General features: G+C 54.5%; 1 protein-coding gene across 6 annotated transcripts in view; it reads right to left on the bottom strand.

Moving 5' to 3' along the window:
- EBF4 (EBF family member 4) overlaps positions 1-18,418 on the bottom strand; it is a 63,255-nt gene that overhangs the window by 11,744 nt on the left and 33,093 nt on the right. For all 6 annotated transcript variants that reach the window (XR_005450338.1, XM_038744511.1, XM_038744509.1 and 3 more), the window contains 7 exons: positions 17,154-17,310; positions 15,415-15,478; positions 15,135-15,190; positions 13,218-13,291; positions 11,009-11,077; positions 1,609-1,690; positions 168-285 (listed from right to left, as the gene is read on the bottom strand). Coding sequence is in view for 5 of the 6 variants with exons in the window: in XM_038744511.1 (XP_038600439.1) it covers positions 168-285; positions 1,609-1,690; positions 11,009-11,077; positions 13,218-13,291; positions 15,135-15,190; positions 15,415-15,478; positions 17,154-17,310 (620 nt within the window). In the remaining variant the exon portion in view is untranslated. The remainder of the gene's footprint in view (positions 1-167; positions 286-1,608; positions 1,691-11,008; positions 11,078-13,217; positions 13,292-15,134; positions 15,191-15,414; positions 15,479-17,153; positions 17,311-18,418) is intronic.

Below are 18,418 nucleotides of genomic sequence, written 5' to 3' on the forward strand. Positions count from 1 at the left end.
CGCGACCGTCGGAGGTGCCGAGAGGCGAGCCGGGCCGGGGGCCGGGCGAGGAGGGGGCGGTAGGGCCAGGACGTGGTCCAGCCGAGTGGGCGGGCGCCGGGCGGTCATCCGGAGACGGCCGGCGGGACGGGCGAGGGGCCGGGCGGGGCGGGGGCAGGCGGCTCTACCTTCCGAGGGGTCGAGGCGGCGGGCCCGACGGCCGTGCTTGGAGTTGTTGTGGACGAACATGTTGTCGGACACGGCCAATACGTGCCCGTCCACGCTGACCGTGGTGGCCACCACCACCTGCGGGGGAAACGGGGAGACGGGGTGAGGCTGGGGGGTGGGCACAACCTCCCCAGGGCCAAAAGGGGGTCCCGTTCCCCGTCCACCAGGGCCTTGGGGGGCACGTGGGTGGCGGTCCCCATCGCCCTGGGGGTCGGTTGAGGCCGCAGTGCGGGGCCGGGGGGACGGTGGGGGGCAAGGGGGAGAGGGACTGGGGGAGGGGAGGCTGCTTTCGGCATCGTGCTATGCAAATGAGCTAGGTCGTTAATCATGTAAAAATGTCACAATTATCATCTCCTGAAGGGGGGCCCTAATGAGGCGGCTGCGGTGCAAGGAGCCCGGGCCCAGCCCCCAACCGGAGCTCCAGCCGGTCCAATCCCCCGCCCCAGCCGCTAAGCCGACCTCTGGGACCCCAGGCTCCGGCCCACCCCCCGAAAGCCTCAACTGCCGGCCCGATTCCCAGCCCCGAGTGGCAAGAGCCCGGGCTGGGGAGCTGGAGGTGGTGGGTTCTAATCCCGGCTCGGCCGCTTGTCGGCTGGGTGACTCTGGGCAAGCCACTTCACTTCTCTGGGCCTCAGTTCCCTCATCTGGAAACTGGGGATGAAGACTGGGAGCCCCACGGGGGACAGCCTGATATCCAAGCGCTTAGAACAGTCCTTGGCACACAGTGAGCACTTAACAAATACCACCGTTATTAATAATAATAATGGCATTTGTTACGTGCTTACTATGTGCAAAGCACTGTTCTAAGCACTGGGGGGATACAAGGTGATCAGGTTGTCCCACGGGGGGCTCACAGTCTTAACCCCCATTTTCCAGATGAGGGAACTGAGGCTCAGAGAAGTGACTTGCCCAAGGTCACGCAGCAGACATGTGGCGGAGCCGGGATTCGAACCCATGACCTCGGACTCCAAAGCCCGGGCTCTTTCCACTGAGCCACGCTGCTTCTCATTATTATTATCATTATTATTATTATTATTATTATCATTATTATTATTATATCATTATTATTATTAATTCATTCAATCATATTTATTGAGCGCTTGCTGAGTGCAGGGCACTGTACTAAGCGCTTGGGAAGTACAAGACCCAGCTGGTGGCCCCCACCCCAGCCCCCTGCCCCAATCCCGGCCCTTCCCCTTCTGGCCCTTCTGGGTGTGCGGGGGGGAGGGGGTAACAGGTAACAGATCCCCCATGACATCCCAGCGCTTAGAACAGCGCTCTGCACATAGTAAGCGCTTAACAAATGCCATCATTATTATCCCCCCCTTCCTCCCTACTTGGGGCCGGGGCGGAGGGAGAGGGGGAGGGCGTGGGCCGGCGGGCCTGGTTGGAGGGGGTTACCTGGAAGCGGCGCATGTCACGAGGGTTACCCGCGTTCTTCAGGCAATTCTGGTTACACTTCAGGAAAAACTTGAGGAAAAACCTGGAACCGGAAAATACGGTTCACGATCCTGCCCGCCCTGCCCGCCCTCCCCGTCCTGCTCACGGGGCATCGCTGAGCAAGGGCGGAGAAGGCCCTGGAATGGGCACCGTCCTACATTTCCTCTCCGAGGCCCCGTGCTCCTCATGGGCAGGATCCCGATTTCCCTTCGGCCAGACACAAGTCTTCCTCTTCTTCCTCCTCTTTTTTTTTTAATGGTATTTGTTACGCGATTGCTATGCACCGGGCACTGTTCTAAGCACTGGGATGCCTACAACCTAATCAGGTTGGACACAGTCCCTGTCCCACAAGGGGCTCCCGGTCTCCAGTCCCATTTGACAGACGAAGAGACCGAGGCCCAGAGAAACGAAGGGGCTTGCCCAAGTTCACAGAGCAGGCAAGCGGCAGAGGCGGAATTAGAACCCAGGTCCCTCCAACGCCCGGGCCTGTGCTCTATCCACTAGGCCACGATGCTTCTCAGGAAACGGACTGCGGTGACGGGGAGTGGACACGTACAGGTAGTGGGTACGCACAGAAGGGTACACACCAGACTGTTCACCCACAAGGCTTTAAAGCACTCAATCCCCTCCTACCTCACCTCACCGCTCTCCTATAATAATAATAATAATAATGATGCCATTTGTTAAGCGCTTACTATGTGCAAAGCACTGTTCTAAGCACGGGGGGGATACAAGGGGATCAGGTTGTCCCACGTGGGGCTCACAGTCTTAATCCCCATTTTACAGATGAGGGAACCGAGGCTCAAAAAACTTAAGTAATGGTGGCATTTGTTAAGCGCTTACTATGTGCATAGCACTGTTCTAAGCACTGGGGGGATACAAGGGGATCAGGTTGTCCCACGTGGGGCTCACAGTCTTAATCCCCATTTTACAGATGAGGTAACCGAGGCTCAGAAAAGTTAAGTAATGATGGCATTTGTTAAGCGCTTACTATGTGCATAGCACTGTTCTAAGCGCTGGGGGGGGGATACATGGTGATCAGGTTGTCCCACGTGGGGCTTCCAGTCATCATCCCCATTTTACAGATGAGGCTCCGAGAAGTGAAGTGACTCGCCCAAGGTCACACAGCAGCCAGGTGGCGGAGGCGGGATTCGAACCCATGACCTCTGACCCCAAAGCCCGGGCTCTTTCCACTGAGCCACGCTGCTTCTGTGGACTCCAACACAGCCCACGAATTTCACTCCTCTCCTGCCAGCCTTACCCACTCCATCTTGTCTATCTTGTCGCCGACCTCTCGCCCACGCCCTGCCTCTGGCCTGGAATGCCGTCCCTCTTCATCTTCGTCTCCAACCGACAATCACTCCCTCCACTTTCAAAGCCTTCCTGAAGGCCCACCTCCTCCAAGACGCCTTCCCCAACTACGTCCTCATTTCCTCTTCTGCGTCACCCCGGCCCTCGGATTTGCGGCCCTTTATTCCCCCCTCCCTCGCCCCCGCGGCACGTCTGCTCAGATCCGTAGCTCACTGATTTATATAATAATGGTAATAGTGGCATTTATTAAGCGCTTACTATGTGCAAAGCACTGTTCTGAGCACTGGGGAGGTTACAAGGTGATCAGGTCATCCCGCGGGGGGGCTCACGGTCTTAATCCCCATTTTCCAGATGAGGGAACTGAGGCCCAGAGAAGTGAAGTGACTTGCCCAAAATCACACAGCTGACAATTGGCAGAGCCGGGATCTGCTCCCACAGTTGCTAACTCACACTCCGTTACTTGCACAATTGTTCGCACGCACACACACGCGCTCACACTTACATCCCCCCAGTCTCTAACTCAGACTCCCAGTTAATTGCCACAATTGTTCACAAACACAGAGAAGCGAAGTGAGTTGCCCAGAGTCACACAGCTGACAACTGGTGGAGCGCCGGGGTTTGAACTCGTGACCCCTGACTCCAAAGCCCGGGCTCTTCCCACTGAGCCACGCTGCTTCTCTGTCCGCCCCTTCGTCTAAACAGTTGTTCGGCTGCCTGTCTCCCCCATCCAGACTGTGAGCCCACTGTTGGGTAGGGACTGTCTCTGTCGCCGAACTGTACTTTCCAAGCGCTTAGCACAGTGCTCCGCACACAGCAAGCGCTCCACACGGCTGACCGAACGAATGAATGCAAGCTCACCGCGGACAGGACACGCGTCTACCGATTCTGTTTCACTGCACTCTCCCAAGTGCTTAGTTCAGTGCCCGGCACGCGGCGAGCGCTCAATAAATGTGACGTGGGGATTGACTGGGACGACAGCATACCAGCCGGATATGCGGACCGGTACCCACAGGGCAGTCGAGGCCCCGGAATAAGAAATAAGGAATAAGGCTGTCCATCCCCTCGCCCCCTCCTACCTCACCTCCCTTCTCTCCTTCTACTGCCCAGCCCGCACCCTCCGCTCCTCCACCGCTAATCTCCTCACCGTACCTCGCTCTCGCCCATCCCGCCGTCGACCCCCGGCCCACGTCATCCCCCGGGCCTGGAATGCCCCCAATCCCTCTGCCCATCCACCAAGCTAGCTCTCTTCCTCCCTTCAAGGCCCTGCTGAGAGCTCACCTCCTCCAGGAGGCCTTCCCAGACTGAGCCCCTTCCTTCCTCTCCCCCTCATCCCCCTCTCCATCCCCCCGTCTTACCTCCTTCCCTTCCCCACAGCACCTGTATATATGTATATATGGTTGTACATATTTATTACTCTATTTATTTATTTATTTGTTTATTTTACTTGTACATTTCTATCCTATTTATTTTATTTTGTTGGTATGTTTGGTTCTGTTCTCTGTCTCCCCCTTTTAGACTGTGAGCCCACTGTTGGGGAGGGACTGTCTCTATGTGTTGCCAATTTGTACTTCCCAAGCGCCTAGTACAGTGCTCTGCACATAGTAAGCGCTCAATAAATACGATTGATTGATTGATTGATTGATAAGAAAGCCGGGGCACCAAGGGCACATAATCTGGGGGCAGCGGTGCCCAGAAGTGGGTTGGGCAGGGCCGAAGCACGGGAGGGTAGGACTGGCGGGGGCTGGCCTTCTAGCCCACTGTTGGGTAGGGACCGTCTCTACATGTTGCCAACTTGGACTTCCCAAGCGCTTAGTACAGTGCTCTGCGCATTCAATAAATACGACTGATGATTGATGGATTGATTGGCCAGGGGATGGGGAGGGGGCTGACCTGGGGCTGGCCGGGGTGGGCACAGATGGATGCGGGTTATAAATAGCAGGGCGCATACATTAGCATGCCAACAACCCGCACCCCATCCGCTATGCTAATGGCCCGCCGCCGTGGGCCCGCACCTCCTGTTCCCGGAGCAGGCATTTGCATGCACGATTAGCATAATCTTGCATAATTAATGAACAGCGTCAATTTTAGCTCCTAAGTAATTTGATTAACATGTTGATAGGGCACTTGTGGGCTCTTCACACCCAGTGGGGTTGAGAGGTGGGGGCGGAGGGCAGGGAGATGAACTTGGGGGGCTGGGACCCCCGACTGGCCTATCGAACCCCCATCCTGGGGCTCTGGGCCCCGGAGGAGCCGGGCCGTGGGGTGGGGGCGACCCCTGAGCGGAGCCAAGACGGGGGTCGGGACACTGGCGGGGAAACGGCGTTGGCCTAGTGACACAGGCCTGCGAGGCAAGGGACCTGGGTTCTAATCCCACCTCTGACGCCAGTTCGCTGGGCGACCTGGCGCCAGTCACTGCCCTTCCCCCTGCCTCAGTTTCCTCACCCGTAAGTCGGGACTTAAACACCAGTCCTCCCTCCCGCTTAGCCCCCACGTTGGGCAGGGACTGGGTCCGACCGGATTATCTTGCGTCAATCCCAGCGGTCTCGGTACGGTGCTGGGCACATAGTGAGCGCTGAACAAATGCCACAATTATAGGTGTTGCCAGGGAGGGACTGGGGCGTGGGGAGGAGAGTCAATCAATCAATCAATCAATCAATTGTATTTATTGAGCGCTTGCTGTGTGCAGAGCGCTTGGGAAGTACAAGTTGGCAACATATAGAGACAGTCCCTACCCAACAGTGGGCTCACAGTCTAGAAACGAAACGTATTAACAAAATAAAACAAATAGAATAAATACGACACTTGCCCCTCTGTCACACACCCTCTTGCAATCTCCAACTCAGACCCACCCTCGGCCACGGGCATCTATCGCGTTGTGCAGCGTGGCTCAGTGGAAAGAGCCCGGGCTTGGGAGTCGGAGGTCGTGGGTTCTAATCCCCGCTCCGCCACTTCTCCGCTGTGTGACCTTGGGCGAGTCACTTCACTTCTCCAGGCCTCAGTTCCCTCATCTGTCAAATGGGGATGAAGACTGGGAGTCCCACCTGGGACAACCTGATCTACCCCAGCGCTCACTTGGCACATGGTAAGCGCTTAACAAACACCGACATTATTATTACCTGTACTCTTTCGGCCCTCGATAGCCACCCCACCTCTACCACCGCAGCACTCAAGTCCATATTTGAAATTGATTTCAACGTCTGTCTTTCCCTCTAGATTGAAGCTCCCGATTACTCTGTATCAGTGCTTGGTAACATAGCGCTTAACAGACACCATCAATAATAATAATGACGGCATTTGTTAAGCGCAACGTGCCAGGCACCGTTCTGAGCGCCCACCCACCCACCGGAGACAGTCCGGGAAGGGAGGAGGAGAAGGAAAGGAGGGTCGGGGGGGGGACGGGAATGGGGGCTGACACCCGGACACCCAATCCAGGCGGACAATTCCACCCACCCGAGCCGACCTGGACGCCCAGCTCAGACTGGCGCGGTCCGGGCCGCTGGCTTCCCGCCCACCCGGTCAGGGGGAGAACGAGGAAAACGGAGCGACCACGCCGTCGCGAAAGCCCATCTCCACCGAGAGGCCTTCCCCGACTAAGTCCTCATTCCCTCTTCTCCCACTCCCTTCCGCGGTCCTCATTCCCTCTTCTCCCGCTCCCTTCCGCGTCGCCCTCGCGCTTGGATTTGCTCCCTCGTCCTCGCGGCGCTCACGCCCGTAGCCGTGATCTACTGATTTATTTTCCCGTCTGTCCCCCTGCTAGACTGTGGGCTCGCTGTGGGTGGGGAAACACGTCTTCCAACTCCATAAAGTACGTGCTGCGCTCCACAAAGTGCTCAGGGCACATAGTAAGCGCTCAAGATTCACTGCTCGCTGTGGGCAGGGCAAGCGTCTGTTACACTGTGTTCTCCCAAGCGCTCAGAACAGGGTCTGTTTAGTCATTCATTCAATCGTATTTATTGAGCACTTACTGTGTGCAGGGCACTGTACTAAGCGCTTGGGAAGTACAAGTTGGCAACACATAGGGACGGTCCCCACCCAACAGCGGGCTCACAGTCTCAGGTTGGACACAATCCCTGCCCCATGTGGGGCCCTTGTAATTAGCAATAATAATTCCTATTATTACTATTACTAATATTACTATTAGGGAGCAGCGAGGCTCAGTGGAAAGAGCCCAGGCTTTGGAGTCAGAGGTCAGGGTTCAAATCCCGGCTCCGCCACTTGTCAGCTGTGTGACTTTGGGCATGTCACTTCACTTCTCTGTGCCCCAGTTACCTCATCTGGAAAATGGGGATTAAGTGTGTGAGCCCTCCCGTGGGACAACTTGATTACTTTGTATCTATCCCAGCGCTTAGAACAGTGCTTTGCACATAGTAAGCGCTTAATAAAAGCCATTATTATTATTATTAATAATAGTTGTGGTACTTGTTAATCGCTTACTACATGGCAGGCGCTATACTAAACGCTGGGGTAGAAACGAGCTGTATATAGAGACGGTCCCTACCCAACAGCGAGCTCACATATTAACAAAATAAATAGAATAGTAAATATGTACAAGTAAAACAAATAGAAAAATAAATCTGTACAAACGTATATATAGGTGCTGTGGGGAGGGGAAGGAGGTAGGGCGGGGTTTATTGTTATATTGCACTCTCCCAAGCACTTAATACAGTGCTTTGCACACAGTAACACTCAATAAATCGAGTGAATAATAATAATAATGATGGTATTTGTTAAGCGCTTACTATGTGCAAAGCACTGTACTACGCACCGGGGAGGTTACAAGGTGATCAGGTTGTCCTGGGGGGGGGCTCACAGTCTTAATCCCCATTTTCCAGATGAGGGAACTGAGGCCCAGAGAAGTGAAGGGACTTGCCCAAAGTCACACAGCTGACAGTTGGCAGAGCCGGGATTTGAACCCATGACCTCTGACTCCAAAGCCCGGGCTCTTTCCACTGAGCCACGCTATGAACAAGTGGCCGGACGGGGATTAGAACCCGGGTCCTTCTGACCCCGGGCCCGTGCTCTATCCACTAGACCACACTACTTCTATTGAAGCAAGTATGTACTAAGCACTTGGGAGAGTATGATAGAGTTAGTAGCTCACAGTAAAAATAATAATAATAGGGGTATTTGTTAAGTGCTTACTATATGCCAAGCACTGCACTAAGCACTGGGGTAGATACATAATAATAATAATAATAATAATAATAATAATAATAATAATTATGGCATTTGTTAAGCGCTTACTATGTGCAAAGCACTGTTCTAAGCACTGGGGAGGTTACAAGGTGATCAGGTTGTCCCACGGGGGGCTCACAGGCTGCATCCCCATTTGACAGATGAGGGAACTGAGGCCCAGAGAAGTGAAGTGACTTGCCCAAGGTCACACAGCAGACATGTGGTGGGGCTGGGATTTGAACCCACGACCTCTGACTCCAAAGCCCGGGCTCTTTCCACTGAGCCACGCTGCTTCTCTAGATCCATGATCATAAGGTCGTTATGGACAGGGAACGTATCCACTAATTCTGTTTTACTATCCTCCCCCAAGTGCTTAGTACAGTGCCCTGCACATAATAATAATAGTAATAATAATAATAATAATAATAATAATAATAAGGATGATGGTATTTGTTAAGCGCTTACTATGTGCAAAGCACTGTTCTAAGCACTGGGGAGGTTACAAGGTAATCAGGTTGTCCCACGGGGGACTCACAATCTTCATCCCCATTTTACAGATGAAGGAACTGAGGCCCAGAGAAGTGAAGTGACTTGCCCAAGGTCACCTATTTGACAGTTGGCGGAGCCGGGATTTGAACCCGTGACCTCTGACTCCCAAGCCCGGGCTCTTTCCACTGAGCCATGCTGAGATGCACGATCATACGGTCGCTATGGACAGGGAACGTATCCACTAATTCTGTTTCACTATCCTCTCCCAAGTGCTTAGTACAGTGCCCTGCACATAGTAAGTGTTCAATAAATACCACTGATTATTAATAATAATAATATTAACGGCACTTGTTAAGTGATTACTATGTGCAAAGCACTGTTCTAAGCGCTGGGGGGGGATACAAGGTGATCAGGTTGTCCCACGGCGGGCTCATGTCTTAACCCCAATTTTCCAGATGAGGAGACTGAGGCCCAGAGAAGTGAAGTGACTTGCCCAAAGTCGCACGGCCGACAAGCGGCGGAGCCGGGATTAGAACCCACGACCTCTGACTCCCAAGCCCGGGCTCTTTCCACCGAGCCACGCTGCTTCCCAGCTCCCAGTGGGGCTCCCAGTCTAAGCAGGAGGGAGAAAGGATACTGAGTCCCCTTTCGACAGATGAGGACTGTAAGCCCACTGTTGGGTAGGGACTGTCTCTATATATTGCCAATTTGTACTTCCCAAGCGCTTAGTACAGTGCTCTGCACATAGTAAGCGCTCAATAAATACGATTGACGAGGAGGAGGAGGAGGAGGAGGAGACTGAAGAACAGAGAAGTGAAGTGGCTTGGCCAAAGTCACCCAGCAGGCGAGTGGCAACTTGGACTTCCCAAGCGCTTAGTACAGTGCTCTGCACCCAGTAAGCGCTCAATAAATATGATTGAATGAAGGAATGAATGGCAGAGCACAGATCCTTCTGACTCCCAGGCAACAGGCCACGCCGCCCACTAGGCCACACTGCTTTCCCCCTAGATATTGTCTACAATCCAGCGAGGGAGGCAGACCCAAAAGAAAGCACAGAGAGGAGGAAGAGGTTGGGAAAGATGGATATGTGGGTAAGTGCTTAAATCACAGATACGGAAATCAACATGTCAATCGGCGGAATTTACTGAGCACCTAACTGTACTGAGCACCAAGCACTCGGGAGAGAGTTGAGAGGCATAACGTACCCACAAGGAGCTTAAAATCTAGAGGAGGAGGTTGCAGTCAGGTGGAGGAGCTTACAGTCGGATATATGCTGAATTTCGACCGGTGGTCTTGTCTTACGCTGTCGAATCATCATCAGTCGTATTTATTGAGCGCTTACTATGTGCAGAGCACTGTACTAAGTGCTTGGGAAGTACAAATTGGCAACATCTAGAGACAGTCCCTACCCAACAGTGGGCTCACAGTCTAAAAGGGGGAGACAGAGAACAAAACCAAACATACTAACAGAATAAAATAAATAGAATAGATATGTACAAGTAAAATAAATAAATAGAGTAATAAATATGTACATACATATATACAGGTGCTGTGGGGAAGGGAAGGAGGTAAGATGGGGGGGATGGAGAGGGGGACGAGGGGGAGAGGAAGGAAGGGGCTCAGTCAGTGGAGTCGTCTCCAACCCACGGAGTCACCTCTACCTGAGGTCCTCGAGGCCATCAGAGAGAACGTTTGAGGTGGAAAATGAGAGATTTGCTTCACACCAGCAACCTCCAGCTTTTATTTCTCTAATTAATGTCTAATGGTGGTAGTGAGTGCTTAATCGCGGAGGTGGCATAAAAGTTCTGAAGTTGTCGTCGGGGGCGTGTGACCCGGGGAAAGGAAAAAGGAGTCGGGGAAGGCCTCCTGGGAGAGGTGGGATTTCAAGAGGGTTTCGAAGGCAGGGAAAGATGTGGTCCGGTAGATCTGAGGCGGGAGGGAGTTGTAAGCAGGAGAAAAAGCAGGGGAGTGGGATGGGTGAATTGCAATAATCCATCAGTCATGTTCATCCAGCGCTTAGAACAGTGCTTTGCACATAGTAAGCGCTTAACAAATACCAACATTATTATTCATTACAGTGTGCAGAGCAACGCACTAAGGGCCTGGGAGAGTCCAACGGAAGAGAGCCAGCGGTCGGAACAGTGCTTGGCCACATAGTAAGCGCTTGAACGCCATCCAAAAGGAACCCAAAACGGAGTTGGTAGACACGTTCCCTGCCCACAGGGAGTTGAGAGTCTAGAGGGGGAGACGGGCAGTAACGGAAATCGATAAATTGGGGATATGGGCACAGGTGCTGCGGGCGTGAAGCTGCCCCCACGGACCCAAATCTCCTCCAGGGCTCGGTTCCCGCCCCCGCCCACCCGATCCCCTTCCCCTCCGCTCTTACCTGTCTATGATGACCGGGTCAGAGGGCGTCTCGTTGCGATTTCCACAGCTCTTCTTATCGCAGCAGCGGCTGGGAGGGGAGAGGGCACCGTTCGGGGCCCTTCCCCGAACCATTTCTCGAAAAGTCCCCCCCATTCTCACATTTGCTGCTCCCCCCGGCCCCGTCTTCGATCACAGCTTTCCACCCAATTCACACTACTGCTCTAATAATGATAATAATCACTAATGATAACTGTGGCATTTGTTAAGTGCTCACTACGTGCCAGGCACTGTAGTAAGCGTTGGGGTGTATGCAAGCTAATCGGGTTGGACCCAATCCCTGTCCCACATGGGGCTCACATAGCAATAATTGTGGTATTCGTTAAGGACTTAGTATGTGAAAGGCACTATACTAAGAGCTGGGGTAGATAAAAGCTAATCATTCATTCAATCATACTTACTGAGCGCTTACTGTGTGCAGAGCACTGTACTAAGCGCTTGGGAAGTACAAGTCGGCAACGTATAGAGACGGTCCCCACCCAACAGCGGGCTCACAGTCCGCAGGTTGGACACAATCCCTGTCCCATGTGGGGCCCTTGTAACAGTAATAATAGTTGTGGGACTTGTTAATCGCTTACTACACGGCAGGCACTATACTAAGCGCTGGGGTAGGAACGAGCTAATCCGGTTGGATTAGCTGAGTCCCGCGTGGGGCTCACGGTCTTAATCTGCATTTTTACAGAGGAGGGAACTGAGGCGCAGAAAAGTAAAGAGACTTGCCCAAGGTCACACAGCAGACAAGCAGCGGAGCCGGGATCAGAACCCAGGTCCTCCTGACACTCGGGACAGTGCCCTGGCTACTAGGCCACGCTGCTTCTCTTCTCTTCTGCTGCTTCTATTCTATTTATTTTATTTTGTTAATATGTTTTGTTTTTGTTCTCTGTCTCCCCCTTCTAGACTGTGAGCCCACTGTTGGGTAGGGACCGTCTCTAGATGTTGCCAACTTGGACTTCCCAAGCGCTTAGTACAGTGCTCTGCACACAGTAAGCGCTCAATGAATACGATTGAATGAATGAATGAATGAATGAATCCTCTAAGCTTGTCGCAGGCAGGGAATGTGTCTGTTTATCGTTCTGTTGACCTCCCCAAGCGCTTAGTACAGTGCTCTGCACACAGTAAGCGCTCAATGAATACGACTGAATGAATGAATGAATGAATGAATGAATCCTCTAAGCTTGTCGCAGGCAGGGAATGTGTCTGCTTATCGCTCTGTTGACCTCCCCCAAGTGCTTAGTACAGTGCTCTGCACACAGTAAGTGCTCAATAAATATGATTGATTGATTGATTCCCCAGGAGGATCCTGCTCAAGCCCCCAGCCTCCTGATCCCAGTTTCCAGGCAGATCCGGGGGGGTCTCTGGTGATCCTCTAGCCCACTCTTCTAGACCGTGAGCCCGCTGTCGGGTCGGGACCGTCTCTACGTGTTCCCAACTTGTGCTTCCCGAGCGCTTAGTCCAGTGCTCTGCACACCGTAAGCGCTCAATGAATACGACTGACAGACTGAGCCCTTTCCTTCCTCTCCCCCTCATCCCCCTCATCTTACCTCCTTCCCTTCCCCACAGCACCTGTATATATGTATATATGGTTGTACATATTTATCACTCTATTTATTTATTTATTTATTTTACTTGTCCATATCTATCCCATTTATTTTATTTTGTTGGTATGTTTGGTTTTGTTCTCCGTCTCCCCCTTTTAGACTGTGAGCCCACTGTTGGGTAGGGACTGTCTCTATGTGTTGCCAATTCGTTCTTCCCAAGCGCTTAGTACGGTGCTCTGCACATAGCAAGCGCTCAATAAATACGATTGATGATGACGATGATGACTGAATGAATGAATCAATCCTCTAAGCTTGTTGCAGGCAGGGGATGTGTCTGTCTATCGTTCTGTTGACCTCCCCCAAGCGCTTGGTACAGTGCTCTGCACACAGTAAGTGCTCAATAAATATGACTGAATGATCGGGGGCAACAGAAGAGACACGCTTCCCCTCCTCTTGGAGAGACCGAAAAAGGGAGAAAGAGCAGAATGAAGGGGAAGGGGCGAGGCCCGGATAAGTCAAACTCCCCGACGCCCCAAGTTGCCACCCCCCACTCCGCCTTGCCCAGGCCACAGGCCCTGCCGCCTTTCCAGCGGCCCCCGGCTTCTCCCCTCGACCCCGGCCGCCCCCTCTCACCTGCACATGATCTCGTGGGTGAGGAGCACCCGGCACATGTCGGGGTTCTTGTCCTGCCCCTCGTAGACGATGGCCTGCGCGGGGGGTTAGAACAGAGCGGGGCAGACTAGGGTGGGGGGGCGGACCGGGGCAGGGGGAAGACCAGAATGGAGTTGGAGAGGGAGAGGAGACCGCGTGGGTAGACCTGCCATTCCACCCTTCCAGGCAGTCTCCCTGTCCACAACTGCCTCACCCCACCCTGACCGCTTTCTTTTTCTTGGGTACTTAAGCGCTTACTACGGGCCAGGGGCCGCACTAAGCCCTGGCGTAGCTGCGAGGCGGGACACGGTCCCCTGTCCCCCGCGGGGCTTTCACTCTCAACCCCCCTTTTACTGATGAGGGGACCGAGGCCCAGGGAAGGGGAGAGACCGGCCCAAGGTCACCCATCAGGCAAGCGGAATCAATCAATCGTATTTATTGAGCGCTTACTATTGAGCGGAAGGTCCGGCCCTGGTCTCGACGGGCTCTGGCCTTCCGTGAACCCTCCATCCTCGGCCCCGAAACTGAGCCCCAGTAGCCCGGGGCACTTCTGTGGTCCTCTGCGCTATCTATGCTGCCATCCTACCTCCAAGCCTGGAAATTCTCCCCTCCGGGAACTCATTCCAGCCTGGCCCTGAGGTCCAGGGTGGCACAGCCCACTTTCTGGGGGCTCCGGGCTCCACCACGCACGCTCACTGCTTGAACCCCTCTCCGCCCCCACCCAGCCCCATCCAGCACTGCCCATCCCCACTGGACCCAATGGGCAGTGGGGCCCTTGACCTTGGCCTGACCCCACACTAACCCCCCTCCAGGCCCCACCCATCCCGACTGGAGTCAGGCTTCGGCCCCGGCTCCCCCATCCCCATCCGGCTTAGTACTTCCCAAGCGCTCAGTACAGTGCTCTGCACACAGTAAGCGCTCAATAAATACGATTGATGATGACGATCCGGCTCTGGCCCCGTCCCGGCACTGCCCATTCCCGCCCAGCTGAGCGCATTTCCACTCCGGTTCTGGCCACACCCAGAACCCTCCCTGGGCTGGATCCCAAGTCGGCCCCTCCTTAATTTTCACTTTTGCAAAAAAAAAAAAATAGTATTTAAGTGCTTACTATGTGCCAGGCACCGTACTAAGCGCTAGGGTAGAGACAGCATAATTAGGTCGGACGGTCCAAGATCCACACGGGGCTCACAGCCTTAACCCCCATTTTGCCGGTGATCATCATCAGTCGTATTTATTGAGCGCTTACTATGTGCAGAGCACTGGACTAAGCGCTTGGGAAGTACAAACTGGCAACATATAGAGACAGTCCCCACCCAACAGTGGGCTCACAGTCTAAAAGATGGAACGGTGGATGGATCGGTGATGGAACCGAAGCCCAGAGAAGTGAAGTGACTTGGCGGTAGACAAGTGGTGGAGCTGGGATTAGTCCAGTGCTCTGCACACAGTAAGCGCTCAGTAAATACGATTGAATGAATTAGAACCCAGGCCCGGGATCTACCCACGAGGCCGCGCTGCTTCTCTGGGCCTGCCCTGGGACCTCCCGGTCGCCAGTGGGGCCGTGGGAGTTTCTGTCACTGGCTCTCTTTCCCGCCCCAAAAAATGGGCTCACGGTGGCTCAGTTTCGACTACTTATGTTGTCCCACCGCTTTCCCGCCCCCGTTCCCGGAACTGTGTGGGCGTCCCCCGTCTCCCCCGGTCGGACAGGGCAGAGAGTTGACCACGAGACGGGGGTCTGAACCCTGGTTCTGGATCAGTCACTTTCCCGAAGCCGGGGGGAAAGACCTTGGAGGGGAAACAAGCGACCCGCTGGTTTCTGCCCGGTGGTGTTTTTTGGGCCGCGGATGAATTGCTTCCAACGCCGGGGTGGGATGGGGGTCCGCGGGGGTGGGGGCCCCTCACCTGTTTGGACGCCGAGTCGATGAGGCGCACGTATAAGTCTTGCTCCGTTCGGATACCTGGGGCAGAGCGAGGGTCAGGGCGCTGGAGGATGGTGGGAGACGGGGAGGGGGCGTGGGGCCGGGTGGGATGGGTCTGTTTATTGTTCTAGGGTCCTGTCCCGAGCGCTCAGTACAGTGCTCTGCATGCGGCAAGCGCTCCATGAACGCGACTGATGAACCAATGAGGCGGGATGGGGGCGGGAACGGGCCAGTCTGGTGGTGCAGGGCGCGGGCCTTCTCACCGTTGCTGTAGAGGAGCTGTAACCGGTAGTGTATGCCGTTGTTCGTTTTCTCCCCTCCGTGCTCCTGCGTGGTCGGGGGCAGGGGGTGGGACACAGACAAGGCCGAGGAGAGGGGGCAGGGGGTGGGACACAGACAAGGCCGAGGAGAGGGGGCCGGAGACGGGGAAGGCGAGGGCGGGGGAAGGAAGAAGCTCAACCCCGGCGCGTAGAACAGGATAACGCTAACAACGACGACGGGATTGGGGAAACGCCTCCTCCGCGCCAGGCCCTGCACCGGGCGCCGGCAAATCGAGTTGGACGCGGTCCCGGTCCCACGTGGGGTTCCCGGTCTCAATCCCCAGTTGACAGGTGAGGGAACTGAGGCCCAGAGAAGCGAAGTCACTTGCCCAAAGTCACACAGCGGACAAGCGGCGGAGCAGGGATCAGAACCCACAGCCGTCTTACGCTCGGTGTCGACGCCGAGGAGGACGCCGCCACCGCTTAGTACGGCGGCTTACTGTACTCTGACCGTACGCTTACCGGACGCTGCTTAGCACAATGTCTGGCACATAGTAAGTGCTTAAGGAATACCGTAATTATGACAGAAAGCGTTTAAGAAATACCTTGTGACAGAAAAAAACCGCTTTGGGCACCGCTCCCTGCTGCCCTGCAGATCAAAGTCGTCCGGGCTGGGTCCGGGGAGCGGGGCATTTCTAAATTTGTTGAGCCTTACTATGTGCCAAGCACTGTACTAAGCACTGGGGTAGACTCAAGATAAACAGGTCAGGTGGGCTTCCAACCGACGGAAAACGGGTAATGAGTTTTACAGATGAGGAAACCGAGACCCAGAGAAGTCAAGCGCCCTGCCCAGGGTCACACAGCAGGCAAGCGGAAGGGCTGGGATTAGAACCCAGGTCCTCTGATTCCCAGGCTCGGGCTCTTTCCGCCGAGCCACGCGGCTTCTCTCGCTCTCTTTTTTTTATGGTATTTGTTAATCAATCAATCAATCAATCGTATTTATTGAGCGCTTACTATGTGCAGAGCACTGTACTAAGCGCTTGGGAAATACAAATTGGCATCACATAGAGACAGTCCCTACCCAACAGTGGGCTCACAGTCTAAAAGTGCTTGTTAAGTGCTTACGACGCGCCGGGCACTGTTCGAAGCGCTTAGTCCAGTGCTCTGCACACAGGAAGCGCTCAATAAATACGACTGATGCTGACAAAATCTAATCAGGTTGCCCCAGATGGGGCTCACGGCCATCACCCGGCCTTTGGAGTCGGAGGTCGTGGGTTCGGATCCCAGCTCCGCCACTTGTCGGCCGTGTGACTCTGGGCAAGTCACTTCACTGCTCCGGTCCTCAGTTCCCTCATCTGGAAAATGGGGATGAAAGCTGTGAGCCCCCCCCCCCCGTGGGACCCCCCGACCACCTTGCATCTACCCCAGCGCTTAGAACAGCGCTTATGCACACGGTGAGCGCTTAATGAATGCCATCGTCATTATTATTGGCGTTATCCTCATTTTATAGATGAGGGAACTGAGGCCCGGAGAAGTGACCAGACCAAGATCACCCAGCAAACACGTGGCGGGGCCAGAATTGGAACCCAGGTCCTTCTGACTCTCAGGCCGGGGCGCTAGCCGTTCGGCTACCCTGCCTCTGGTAGTAAGCGCTCAAAAAACATCATTTAAAAGGATAACAAACCGCTCGGCTCTAGAGACGCGGCTCCCGGCCGCCCGCTCCCCCCCCGGTGCCGTCTCACCCTTCCCTTCTCCACGAAGCCGACGAAGGCGGAGCGCTCCACTTCCACGGGCTGCCCGTGCCGGTCGTACATGGCGAGCACGAAGTGGAAGAAGTTGGATTTGCGCAGGTTGGCGGGCGGCTGCTTCTCGAAGTGAGCCCGGGCCAGGCCCGCGCCGCTGCGGGGAAACTGAGGCTCAGGTCGGTCCACCCGCCGAATGCCAGCCCCCCGCCCACCCGGCCTGGAGGGAGCCCCATCTCCGCCGTTCGTTCGTTCAATCGAATTTCTTCAGCGCCTGCCGCGGACAGAGCACTGGACTAAGCGCTTGGGAGAGGACAATAGTAATAATAATCACCATCATCATCATCGATCGTATTTATTGAGCGCTTACTGTGTGCACAGCACTGTACTAAGCGCTTGGGAAGTCCAAGTTGGCAACATATAGAGACAGTCCCTACCCAACAGTGGGCTCACAGTCTAAAAGGGGGAGACAGAGGACAAAACCAAACATACTAACAAAATAAAATAAATAGATAGGTACAAGTAAAATAAATGGAGTAACAAATATGTACAAACATATATACATATAAACAGGTGCTGTGGGGAAGGGAAGGAGGTAAGATGGGGAGGATGGAGAGGGGGGCGAGGGGGAGAGGAAGGAAGGGGCTCAGTCTGGGAAGGCCTCCTGGAGGAGGTGTTCTAAGCACTGGGGAGGTTACAAGGCGATCAGGTTGTCCCACGAGGGCCTCACAAGCCTTAATCCCCATTTTACAGAGGAGGGAACTGAGGCACAGAGAAGCGACTTGCCCAAAGTCACACGGCTGACAATTGGCAGAGCCGGGATTGGCGATCAGGCTGTCCCACGAGGGCCTCACAGCCTTAATCCCCATTTTACAGAGGAGGGAACTGAGGCACGGAGAAGCGACTTGCCCAAAGTCACACGGCTGACAATTGGCAGAGACGGGATTGGTGATCAGGTTGTCCCACGAGGGCCTCACAGCCTTAATCCCCATTTTACAGAGGAGGGAACTGAGGCACAGAGAAGCGACTTGCCCAAAGTCACACGGCGGACAACTGGCAGAGCCGGGATTTGAACCCCGGACCTCTGACTCCAAAGCCCGGGCTCTTCCCGCTGAGCCACGCTGCTTCTCAATAGAACAATAAACCGACACAATTCCCTGCCCACAGCGAGCCGACTTTCCCGTTTTGTTGTCTGTCTCTCCTTCCTGGACCATGAGCCCGTTGTTGGGAAGGGACCGTCTCTATCTGTTGCTGAATTATATTTT

This window comes from Tachyglossus aculeatus, chromosome 4 (genome assembly GCF_015852505.1).
Source record: "Tachyglossus aculeatus isolate mTacAcu1 chromosome 4, mTacAcu1.pri, whole genome shotgun sequence".
NCBI lineage: Eukaryota > Metazoa > Chordata > Mammalia > Monotremata > Tachyglossidae > Tachyglossus > Tachyglossus aculeatus.